At 37.2% G+C, this 13,375-nt stretch overlaps 1 protein-coding gene across 1 annotated transcript; it reads left to right on the top strand.

Annotated features, from left to right (window-relative positions):
• Positions 1–313: 313 nt before the first annotated feature.
• pcyox1l (prenylcysteine oxidase 1 like) lies at positions 314–12,487 on the top strand. The gene is made up of 6 exons (XM_081391901.1): positions 314–845; positions 943–1,149; positions 2,319–2,493; positions 4,467–4,678; positions 6,167–6,307; positions 9,744–12,487. Exons 1-6 carry the CDS (start codon positions 752–754, stop codon positions 10,403–10,405), a joined length of 1,491 nt encoding a protein of 496 aa, XP_081248027.1. The 5' UTR covers positions 314–751; the 3' UTR covers positions 10,406–12,487.
• Positions 12,488–13,375: the final 888 nt, after the last annotated feature.

Below are 13,375 nucleotides of genomic sequence, written 5' to 3'. Positions count from 1 at the left end.
GGAATAAACACCAGCAGCACACACAAGCAATCTTTATAGTCAATTTGATTAAAAAATGTAAACCCAACAGGTAAGAAATGTCAGAAAGAGAAGAAAAAAAAACTGTTAATGGGAAGACGAGCATATGACTGCTGCAGCTTAGTGGATAAATATATTTAGCCTATTTATTATTCAGAATGCACAGTTGGAAAGAAAATATATTTATAGGAACATTACAGCAGGCTCAAGATAATTAATACAGTGACCATTATATACTATTATATTATTTTAATCAATTCGCAGTCATAAAACATGTGATAATCCGCATTCTCATGTATGTAGGTGCGCTGAAGTATTCCGTCAAAATGGCTGACACGCGGCTAGAGGTCACGTGACTGGGAGATCCCTTAGCCCGTTTCATCTTTATGCTTCAAACCATCCCGGAAGAAAGAAGGTTTCTTCCTATTCCGATTGGTCAGACATTTATATCGCTCCGATTGGTCAGAAGAGAGTTTCTCTTGCTCTGATTGGCCAGAAGCGTGCGCATGAACGATCATGCGTTCTTGTTGCCGGTGGACAGTAGCAGACATTTATGCGAATAGCTTTTAAGCGACATTTATCAAAATCATCAGATATTTGCGTGTTAATTCCTTTTTTCCTTTCTATTACAATGATGAGAAGAAATGCATTAAGGCTCGTGCAACTGTTAGCTTGAATGCACGTGCATCCTCTGTTCATTGGAAGTAACGTTAGTCTCGGGTCATAAACAAACATGCACCCGTCTCTGCTTGTTCTTCTTTCTTTTGTGCATGTATTGGCGGATTCGGATTTTGCAAAGCAAGATGGCGCTCCGCCTTCTAAAATAGGTAGGCCAAAAAGTGAATGATATCACTAATAAAGGCTTTTCTGCTGCAGTCTGAACACTCGTGTCGTGTGTGTGTGTGTGTGTGTGTGTGTGTGTAGCTGTTGTTGGGGCCGGAATCGGAGGAACCGCCACAGCTCATTTCCTGAGGCAACATTTCGGGCCAGAAGTGAGAATTGATGTGTTTGAGAAAGGCTCAGTCGGTGGTCGACTGGCTACTGTGACCGTCAACCAGCAAGAGTACGAGTCCGGCGGATCCATCATCCATTCCCTCAACCTGCACATGCAAGACTTTGTCCAGCAACTGGGTTAGTTGTAGTCATGTTACTAACATGTTGAATTTAGTTATTTAGTGACTGAATTAGTCCTCCTCCTGAGAAAACACTTCTTCAGTTGCTCATACTTAGAGTAAGTGGTTTGTTTTTATTCATTCTGTTCTCAGCCCCACTTTATAGGCGTCTTTAACAACTATGCACTAACATTTAAATTAATAATTTGATGCAATGCAATTATTTTGTTCATACATGTTTTTACATTGTACTTATATTAAAAATAAAAATACCTGCATCTGTAATTTCACTGTTGACCCTTCCCTTACACCTTAACCCACCCTTAAACATGAAACCTAACATTACCCGTATCACACCTCAATCGCAGCACAAGTGTTTTGCAATACAATATGAACACAAAATAAATACACTGCAGTGAAACTTCTTGTGTCGTTCCAAACCTGTAAGACTTTCGTTCATCTTCGGAACACAAATGAAGATATTTTTAATAAAATCTGAGAGATTTCTGTCCCTCCATTGACAGCTACGCAACTACCACTTTGACGCTTCAAAAAGTTCATAAAGAAATCATAAAACATGAATTGAGTGGTTTAGTCCAAATTTTCTGAAGAGACTCGATCGCTTTATATGATGAACAGATTGAATTCAGGCTTTTATTCACATATTGATCAGCGAACATACATTAAAGCTCAACCGAACCTCTCGCTGAAGCTCAAACCTGCTGCGTAACACGAGAATGAACATCATTAGTTCTCGCACGTCAGGCGAACATGCTTGAGGTTCAGTTTACCACAACTGATGTGTGAGTTGATGAATGTTTAAATGTGAATAAAAGCCTAAATTCAATCTGTTCATCATAAAGTGATCAAGTCTCTTTAGGAAATTTGGACTAAACCACTCAATTCTTATGGATTAGTTTGGATTTAGTTACATTTTGAAGCGTCATAGTAGCTGTCAATGGAGGGACAGAAATCTCTCAGATTTAATTTAAAATGTCTTCATTTGTGTTCCTGAAGATGAACAAAAGTCATACGGGTTTGGAACGACACGAGGGTGAGAAATGAATGACAATTTTCATTTTTGGTTGAACTAATTCTTTAACTTTCTTTGCAAGTACAGTGAAAGACACATTATATAAAGCGTGAGGCTGTTCTCTTCAGTGCTCGTCTCATGTTACCCGTCCACAGGGCTGAAGTACCGTAAGAGCGTGGCTGGGAAAACAGCGGTGTTTAATGGAGAGGAGTTTATCCTGGAGGAGACGGACTGGTACCTGCTGGATCTGTTTCGCCTGTGGTGGCGCTACGGGATCAGCTTCATCCGCCTGCAGATGTGGGTGGAGGAGATCATGGAGAAGTTCATGAGGTGAGCGAAAGAGTAAGGACATTAGAACCGCTTACTGACCGTTTATAATCTTTAAATTTGCTCACGTTTATAATTAAGCACACAATTCACCCATTTACTCACCCACAAGTTGTTCCAAACCTGTATGAATTTCTCTCTTCTGCTGAACACAAAAGAAGATATTTTGAAGAATGTCGGTAACCATTTTAATGGTTAAATTACATTTCAGTAATCAAAAAACATAAGTAATTAAATCTAATTACTTGAAATCATGAAACGTATACAATTTAATAACAATTTATTAAAAGTTTAAGTTTAGGCCTTAAGAAATACGTTTTCTTTTATTAAATTCCGTTATAAATTCTGTGTTTTCTGTTTTAAGTTTTCTGGATTTCATTTTAATTGTTTTAAGTACATTTAATAATCAAAGTGCATGTCTAATTAATTAAATCCGTGAACTCATAATTCATAATGTTTAAAAAAAGAGGTCAAAGAACACTTTATTTTCTCATAATATACATTGCAGCAACATAACCGAAGTTATGCTAAAAGATATTGTCCAACTTACCGAAATCCGTTTCATGTCTCTCATGTAATCGTTCGATCAGTGTTTCAACCGCAGAAAGACGTCAGTAAAACAGCTTGTAAACAATGTCACGTAAAATCACATTTACCTCAGAAAAAAACATATTTAGTGACCATAATTCATTAGTCAGGTAGAAAAGTTAACTCTAGAGAGGAGCATTTTGATAAATATATGCACCACATTACATATTCATTATAATTTTTAATGTTCTTAATGAATGTTTGAATAAATCCGTGAAGTTTTTATGACAGCCACCATTTAAATGTTTATATTTTTAAAAAAACTAATTGGAGTAGACATATGATTATGTAATTGTAAAGTTTTTAACTTTAATATTATAAAAAAAAACATCCCTTAGTGTAATGTGTGTGTTTGTGTACAAATCAGTTAACAATTTTTATGGTTAAATTACATTTTAGTAATCAAAAAACATAATTAATTAAATTATAATTACTTGAAATCATGAAACTTATACAATTTAATAAGACTTTATTACAAGTTTAACACAAATTACATTTTTAGGCCTTATGAAATACGTTTTCTTTTCTCAAATTCCGTTTTATTTTTTATTTTTTACTAAATTCTGTGTTTTCTGGATTGCATTTTAATTACATTTTAACAATCAAAGTGCATGTCTAATTAATTAAATCCATGAACTCATAATTCATAATGTTTAAAAATATATATTTCAATATAGTTTTGTTTTGTTTTTTTGTTTTTTTTGAAATTCTGTGTTGTGTATTTTAATTTTTCTGGCAACAGCTTTCTCTGAGATCTTAGCAATAAAAGATAGATTTGAAATAGATCTAAAATAAGACGACAATTTTTTTTGGTCTTTTCAATATCTGTCTCACCATGGCATGTTTACACTGATCTGGAACAGAACCAGAGAGAAAGCGTTTGTTTACAATCGATAGGAAACATGTCCCAACACTATTAAATATCTGTTTAAAAAATTGTGCAAATGTATAATTAATTATGCAAATTTGTTACAAACCCACATCGGTTCATGCAGGAAGTAATGACTGACGACTCGTTTCAGGCAGTTCTTTCTTTTGGGACACAATAACTCTATTGTGCACTTTGTAGACCTTTTACAGTCACAAACAGCTTTATTACACACGGCATGAAAGATAATATTCGAAAAAGCATAAAAGGGACACTTAAAAAAAAAAAGCATTTTGATTATGTCCTCAATGGGTAATACTGAAAAAACGAAAAGAAAGAGGCACTTCTTGTCAAACCACTTCTTGTTGATGCATTCTCTGTTATCTGAGAAAAACACTACATACGCTGATTTAACTGTAGTGTTGGGGAACCTTAAAACCTGCAGTTCTGTTCAGCCGAGTGACGAGTTTTTGTGTTTGATTTTCATTTACCAAATGATCTGTCTCACCATTCCTGTCAGGATCTATAAATATCAGGCCCATGGCTACGCCTTCAGTTCAGTGGAAGAGCTGCTGCATTCTCTGGGCGGTTCGGGGTTCATCAACATGACCCGCCGCTCTCTCTCCGAGTCTCTGCTCGAACTGGGCGTCTCCCAGCGCTTCATTGATGAAGTCATCGCCCCCATCATGAGGGTCAACTACGGCCAGAACATCAGCATCCCTGCGTTTGTCGGTATGCACAGCCGGAAACTGTATTTCTACACTCTTATGAGAATTATACTCTACTTTTCACTTTCTTTTCATTCTTAAAGTGATTTAATATTAATCACATATTTGAAGCACAAAGTGTATGTATAGCTAGATATATAGAGTATATAATAAACCTCAAACATTAAAGGGCTACAAGATCTTCTTATTAAAAATCTAAAGGTGTCTTGTCATCATGTAAAATATTGTAAAGTTTTTGCACCAAAAACATAAGCATTAATTTAAAAATCTATCAAATATACACTACTATTCAAAAGTTTGGGTACAGTATTATTATTATTATTATTATTATTATTATTATTTGAAAATGTAACATTTGTGATGCATTAAATTGATCAAATGTGGCAGTAAAGACATTGTTACATTTCAAATGAACTAATATTAATATATTAAGCAACTGTTTTAACATTAACATGTTCATCTTTATCATCACAGGAATAAATTACATTTTAAAATGTACTCGAACACAAAACAGCCATTTTTAGCCCTTTGGGAACATAACTTTAAAATATATATATATATATATATATATATATATATATAATAAATATAATATAATATAAAAAAAATATATATATATATATTTTTTTTTACATTGTACATTTTTATATAATAGTTTAATTAATTTTGTGACCATGTACGTGAATTTTTAAATGTAAAAAAAAAAAGCTGATTTCTTGATGTTTTTTTTTTTTTTTTTTGCTTAGTTAAAGTGAATGGGTTTTGGACAGATTTCTAAAAGTTTATGTTATATGACATCAAACTGTTTTACATCAAAGTTTTCATTGGCACTTTTAATACCGGTAACACTTTATTTTAAGGTGCCATGGTTACGTTACTACTTGTACTTACTATTAGCCTGGATGCCAGCCGAACTTAGCCCCGCCCACAACATTTGAGGTCGGGAAGTTTGGTCTGGACCTGATCCGTTGCTCGAACCAGAGCTGTTCGGACCAATCAAATTGTCAGGGCGGGCTTGGGTTGAATTTGTTTACAACATTTGAAAAGAGGAACAGAGAACCGAGATCAAGGCATTTGTCGATCGGAAAGATGAATGAAGAACATGCGTCACTTACTCCGTTGCTCTGATTGGTTGAAGGTCTATCCAATTGAGTGCAGAGGCATTTTCTCTCCTGGTTCGGTTGAAACACGCCCCATAATCACAGCCCAATGGACCAGTATCAGACTCATACTCTGACTAGAATCTGAGTATGACGACGTCAGGCTAACTTACTATAGTAATAACAGCAAATGATGCATAGTTACAAGTAACTAACCCTAAACCAAACCTTAACTCAGCACTTATTTGAGCAAGTACAATGTAACCACATCACCTTAAAATAAAGTGTAACCTTAATATCTTATCAACAGTAGAAGAGAAAGTTGGTCATAAGATCACCTGTCCTGATGTCATAAGATCACCTGTCCTGATGTGTGTGTCTCTCTGTGACAGGTGCCGTGTCTCTCGCCGGTGCACAGGCCAATCTCTGGGCCGTGGAGGGAGGAAACAAGCTGGTTTGCTCAGGACTGCTTCAACTAGCTAAAGCTAATCTCATCCAGAGTCCAGTTACAACCATTAGCCTTCGATCAGCAGGTATTCCACATCTCTGAAAACATATGATCATGTTCATCTGGACCTCTAAAGGTGTGTTCACACTGACAGGCAAAAATACTGTTCTTGGATCTAAACTTGAATGTATGAAGGAAGCTTAGAAAATCACGTTTTTGTCAAAGACTTTGTCCGGATCGGATACAGAACGATAATCAAAACGTATATGGAGTAGATCGAGTCCATGAACACCCGTAAAGCTTCACAGTCCTGCACCTCTTCGTGGGTTTCGACGTTTCATTCAGATTGTTTTGCGGCACGATTCTGGATAAAACGGAGATCACGATTCTCCCACAATTCTGAACTGACAACTAAACAACATAACATGTCATTTACTAGCGGTTCTGACAACATGTTAATTGCTGCAGTCTGTTTAAAATGTTTAATTAATCTGAGTGAATTATTTAAAACAAAAAAGCAGTTTGAATGAATGATTCAATGACTCGCTCATAAATATGTCAGTTCTGGATGAATCAGCATTTTTTAACAAATCTCTTGAATGGATGATTCAATGACAAATACATTGGGCTGGATCCAAAATCGCCCTCCCTATTCCCTCAAATAGGGCGTTATTTGAGGAGACAGCCATTATAGTGGTGTCCCAAACCATAGTGGACGTTATTGAGTGCACTCATTCAATCCCACAATGCACCTCAATAACGAGCGTACAGCCGATCTACGCTCAACGACTGTCTGGAGTCGCTCACTCGTCACGTTACTTTTTAAAAGGTGATTTTGCTCTATTTTGATCTCTATCTTAGACATCAGTGTTTATATTCAAACTATAAACTTTTATCCTAGTACTTCTGTGAAAATATGAAGTATTGTAACTCGTGTTGTCAAAGTACTGTATTTTCAGTACCAAGTCGGTACTGAAAATGTGAGAGTCGCTTTAAGTCGCTTCCGTGTTTTTATCTAAGCGCGGGGCTCCAGACTCCAGAAACTCTGCGGTTTCATTTACCTCACACACACACACACACACACACACACACACACACACTGAAGCACGAGTGACGCTCGCGCTGTTTTCAGTCTCTGCTGCCTCACGATATGATGACATGATGAAATTCATCTCCAGAGCCACTTTGAGAGTCACTTCATGAGCATTTTACCGTTTAATTAGAGAAAAAAAACTATCGTCATGTCATACACACACAGAAACTCAAAGGTCTTCACGGCAACCCGTCAAAATAATAACAGAAATAATTAGGCTACTGTACAGTAGATTTAGCCACGTCTCCATGAGATTTTTTTTTTTTAGAAGCAATATTTACGTTTAAACAGCATGTAGCCTTTAATGCTTATATGTATTATTTACTTATGATTACCGTCATAAATAAAGTAATTGAATTGAATTTAGTATTTTTTTCAAATAGTTAAATAAAATAGAAAAATAGTTCCAACAGGTTTTGCTGTGGTACCGAAATTGGTACCGAGAACCGTAAAATTGTAATGGTATCGGTACCGACTACTGGAATTTTGGTACCATGACATCCCTAATTGTAACACAGAAATTGCGATTCTGTGTGGTTGAAAAGACTGTGTGTGTGAAGCCGTTTCATACCTATACATGACCACTGCTCTCTCTGGATCAGCAGCAGCGCAAACACTGATTGGTTAGATTTAATAGACACAGAAGAATCGTTTAACGACCAATCACGCAGCTCTATTTGGTGATCACGTTAGCTTACTTGTGCGTAAACAACTTCTATCCAGTGTTGCCAACTGTTTTCAGAGGAAAGTAGCTAAATCCTGCCCAAAATGTCGCTAGCACGAACTTTTAAGGGGCCAAAAAGTCACTCCTTCTGGGTTACGCAGATCTTCTTCGATTTGTTTGTGGATCAGACGATTCTGTACTATGGTCTAGGTCAATAACAACAGTGAAAACATGGATTGCCTGAAATGTCTGTCAATGGCGGGAAAGTGGTTCATAAATGATGAAAAATCTCGCCAATGGCAGGGGAAGCATTACGATTTTTTTCGGTGATTAACTTGTCTGTAGAATCAGCTGTTTAAAACAGTTTTGAGCATCCAGATGGTATAATGCCTGGATGGCTGCCAGTGTGAACGCACCTTAAAAATGTGGTGGTCTTATCCACCTTATTCCTGACGACCTCACTGCGTGTTGAATTATGAGTGGCACTTCCGGTTTGGGGAACTTCCATTCAAAAAGGCTGAAACGAATCATTTCAAATCATAAGGCTGCCCTACAAATAAAGCTGATCCGTCAGTTCGGCTGCATGAGCTGTCAATTTTATTTTCAGACATCAAGAATAACGTTATACTTGGTGTTTTAACGTGACGGCTCTTTTCAGTCACTGCTTTCTTTTCCTTGTGATTATTTTATTTTTTCCCCTTTGCAATCCGCAGTAAAAGTATGAAAAAGGACAACATATGCTGCACATTTGTGCTCTGTTCTCCCGAATTTAATTTACGATATACAGGTGAAACTCGAAAAATTTGAATATCGTGCAAAAGTTCATTTATTTCAGTAATTCAACTTAAAAGGTGAAACTAATAGACTCATTTCATGCAAAGTGAGACATTTCAAGCCTTTATTTGTTATAATTTTGATGATTATGGCTTACAGCTTATGAAAACCCCAAAATCAAAATCTCAGAAATTTTTTAAATGTTCATAAGCTGTAAATGTTCATCATCATTAGTCCTGATGTACTGGCCTGTCTCCTGGTAGCGCCTCCATGCTCTGGACACTACGCTGACAGACACAGCAAACCTTCTAGCCACAGCTCGCATTGATGTGCCATCCTGGATGAGCTGCACTACCTGAGCCACTTGTGTGGGTTGTAGACTCCGTCTCATGCTACCACTAGAGTGAAAGCACCGCCAGCATTCAAAAGTGACCAAAACATCAGCCAGGAAGCATAGGAACTGAGAAGTGGTCTGTGGTCACCACCTGCAGAACCACTCCTTTATTGGGGGTGTCTTGCTAATTGCCTATAATTTCCACCTGTTGTCTATTCCATTTGCACAACAGCATTTGAAATTGATTGTCAATCAGTGTTGCTTCCTAAGTGGACAGTTTGATTTCACAGAAGTGTGATTGACTTGGAGTTGCATTGTGTTGTTTAAGTGTTCCCTTTATTTTTTTGAGCAGTATAGTATATAAACCTAGCAACATCCGTTGCCATGGTTTTTGTAATTACTTTACTTATTACGAGAGGAAAAAATGAAGTTTTAGTCGCATAACATCGGTTAATGGAAATGCCGTCATTTCAAAATAGTTTTTTGTCGACATTTAGAAAAAAATCGCAAAAGTTTTGCGCAAATCTGTAATGGAAACGCGCCTATTGATTGTTTACAGCTTAACGGAAGTTACACCCATAATTCGGGCAAAGCGTCATGAGGCGTAGGAATAAGGTGGATTGAATAATAACTAAAACTGCAGTTTGTTTCCTCAGGAGATTACCACCAGTACGAGCTCACCTACGACTCTCAGAATGAAAAGACATCGGAGCTCTATGATATTGTAGTAGTAGCAACGCCTCTCCAACAAAACGTCAACTCCGGCATCTCATTCCAGGGATTCGAGCCACAACTCCCAGAAATGACGGGCTCCTACCACCAAACCGTGGCCTCCATCATCCACGGCTACCTAAACTGCTCCTACTTCGGCTTCCCCGACCCAAAGCTTTTCCCGTTTTCAAGCATCCTCACCACGGACACTCCCGGACTGGTCTTCAACAGCGCCGCCAGCGTGTGTCCCGTCAACATAAGCTCTGGCTTCCGCAGAAAACAGCCTCAGGAGGCCGGGGTTTACAAGGTCTTCTCCCCAGTTCCTCTCGGGAAGAGTGAGCTGAAGACCCTTTTTAAGTCCTATTACTCCGTGCAGGTCACGGATTGGTTGGCGTACCCTAGTTATGGAAGCACACAGGGTTTGCCACCGGTGGAGCTGCACGATAACCTTTACTTCCTCAATGGGATCGAGTGGGCTGGAAGTGCGATGGAAATGAGCTCGGTGGCGGCTAAGAACATAGCACTGTTAGCATACCACCGCTGGAACAGACAACTGGAAATGATTGACCAGAAAGACCTCATGCACAAAGTGAAGACAGAATTGTGACATGCCGTTGTAAAGACACTATAGAATTTAACAAGGAGGATTAAACTTCCACAACAGCCACACAACACGGCGTATGTCTTGGTTTTACTATTTTGATGCTAAAACGGTTGCATGTTTGGCGAACACGAACAGCAGTGCGGTCTGGGGCTAAACGCTTGATCTCTCATGTGTGGGACGTCTTCTCCATGACTGACCGACTTCATGGTCAGTCATAAAGAGGTTTGAAGAATGATTCTATATTTATGCATTTTTATGTTTGCTGAAGAAGTCTTATGCCCTATTCGGATGGGATTAGTTTTACAAGGGTTGATGGAGTAATAATGTAATTTTACCACAGGACTACTGTAATATTAATGGCCAATTCGTACGGGATAAGAAATCTCAGTAAAACCAGCAGAAGTGGGAGGGGTGACTCGATTTACACACCGCCGTCACCCTCCTGTCGCCATTTGCTTCCTAATATCATATGTGACCCCGGACCACAAAACTTTGGGTCACATGGGTCAATTTTTTTCAATCATCTGAAAGCTGAATAAATAAGCTTTCCATTAATGTATGGTTTGTTAGGATAGGACAATATTTGGTCGAGATGCAACTATTGAAAATCTGGAATCTGAGGGTGCAAAAAAATCGAAATATTGAGAAAATCTCCTTTAAAGTTGTCCATTTATGTTGGCGATTGTGCCGCATTCACTCACAAAAATAAATGTTTTATATATTTACAGTAGGAAATTTACAAAATATCTTCATGGATCATGATCTTTACTTAATATCCTAATGATTTTTGGCATAAAAGAAAAATCGATCATTTTGACCCATAAAATGTATTGTCGGCTATTGCCACAGATATACCCGTGCGACTCGTGACAGGTTTTGTGATCCAGGGTCACATATATCATGTGTGCAAACACATCTAATTTATATATATATAACCTTTATATAACAGTTAGGTCCAGTCGAATGATGTATTAATTAAATTCTGATTGGATTCTGTTGGTAATAGGCACTACCTAAAGCTAAAAGAAGTTCAAATGCTTTCGACATTCTTTCTGATCTGAATAGTGTGTGTGGAAAACACTTGAGTTTTGCCACAGATTTGTCCCAGCGTCTAGAACGCAACTGAATGCTTTTTCCAGCGTCTCCATACTTGAAAAACTACTTTTAGACAGGAAATGATGGAATATTTACGTACATATTTACAGCGGGTCTATTTGCACAGGATTAGCATTACCTGAGGACCTTTTTCCAGAAGGTAAAAGTCGCTGTAATCTTTACTGGCTTGTCCGTAATGATCACTAAGATGGCACATTCGGACGGGACTAAAATCACTGAGAAGCTCTTAAGGGGCCGGTTTCACAAAGATAGACTTTGACTATGGCTTAGATATAGTAGATAGTCAGATACCGGTAGACATCTAAATCAGACCATTGCACAAAGCACTTAAGACTGACTATCTTAAGTAGGACTACACTGCAGTGCATTCTGGGTAAAATAAAACACTTTTCAAAACAAGAAACATGGCGGATCGAGTAAGCGCCTTCAACCGCTCAGTGCAGTTTACCCCAGCGGAAAATATGTGTTTGTTGGAGGAGTATAACAGTTACAAGGACATTTTACTTGGGAAATTTAGTGGAGAATGTAGTAACGTTAACAAGAATAATTGTTTAAATTATGAGCCATTTTCTCTTTTCTTTTGGCTGTTTGTAATGTAACTGATTGTTACTGCTGGTTGCCAAGGTAACAGAGTCTTTGACCTAAGTTAGCCTGGGGGTAAGAGGGGTCTAATTTTTTTGGTTTAAAGTCAGTCTTTATTTTTGTGAAACAGTCTAACTTGCATTAAACTAGTCTATGAGCAAATTTTAGACTTGTCTAACACTATAGACCGATCTAAAATAGCTTTGTGAAACCGGCCCTTACCCCACCTCTCCATGTTAAACTAGTCCAGTCCGAATACGGCTTTAGTTTCACAATTTTGTGTTTTACATGCTATGTATGTGTAAAGTCTTAGCAGGAATTAATCTTTAAAATCGATTTATAATGATAGCTTGACTTTCTCATTTCAATAAATGTTGGCTTGTGGTCATCTCATGTCCAGTGTGTTGAATAATAAGCATTCTGCGACTGCGTTTGGTATCTCCATGTTGCTGTAATATAAGTCAACTAAAGGAGAGTTTAATGCGAAGTTTATTGAGACAGAATACAAAACAAACCTTGATTTAGACCTGACGAAGACAAATCTCACCAACAGTGTTTACATGAACAAAGCTAGACAAAAGACGATGGGCTGCTTATGCACAAAGACTAATGACTAATAAGGAACATCTGAACACAATAAACCAATGAGAAAACAGAACTTAGAAACACATGACTAGAACATCCAATCAGAACATGGCATGGGAAGCAGACAAACAGGAAATATAACTACAAAATAAAAGACATGAAAACAAACTAAACAAAACATGACAGTTGCAAAACTGGTCTTGTAATGTATTTAATTATTTTTAAAAAAAGTTTCAAAGAAGTCTCTTCTGTTCACCAAGGTTTCATTTAGTTTTTTTTTTTTTTAAGATATAGTAAAAACAGTACGTTTTTGAAATATTATTATTTTAAAATAACTTTTCTATTATATTAAATTAAATTAAAATACAATTCATTCCTCTGATGCAAAGCTGAATTTTCAGTGTCACATGATCCTTCAGAAATCATTCTAATATAAAAAGACGTTTTGTTTCAACGTCTGTTCTTTTGTTTTTGAGTCTCAAAAACTTTATAAAATAATCCCATACTGTATTGATCAGATTAGTAATTATAATCAAGAAACTAACATTTCTTTAAAAAATAAATTATAGACGATATCTTTCTTTTTTTTTACCGTTTAATATCAGAAATGACAGAGGAGGGCGCTGTTTCAAGAGATGAGGATTTTTCCCAAGATTGTCTAGTTTCTCCTCTCTAAGCTTGTGGAAAACA

The sequence above is a fragment of the Scardinius erythrophthalmus genome (assembly GCF_964197995.2).
Source record: "Scardinius erythrophthalmus genome assembly, chromosome: 17".
Taxonomy (NCBI): domain Eukaryota; kingdom Metazoa; phylum Chordata; class Actinopteri; order Cypriniformes; family Leuciscidae; genus Scardinius; species Scardinius erythrophthalmus.
This window is presented reverse-complemented; position numbering and strand designations above follow the sequence as displayed.

What these genes read in the sequence shown, in the direction of transcription:
- pcyox1l (XM_081391901.1), top strand. Translation starts at nt 752, where the DNA reads ATGCACCCGTCTCTGCTTGTTCTTCTTTCTTTTGTGCATGTATTGGCG. An exon ending in AGACTTTGTCCAGCAACTGG is followed by an intron (nt 1,150 to 2,318) that starts GTTAGTTGTAGT and finishes ACCCGTCCACAG; the next exon opens with GGCTGAAGTACCGTAAGAGC. An exon ending in CATTAGCCTTCGATCAGCAG is followed by an intron (nt 6,308 to 9,743) that starts GTATTCCACATC and finishes TTGTTTCCTCAG; the next exon opens with GAGATTACCACCAGTACGAG.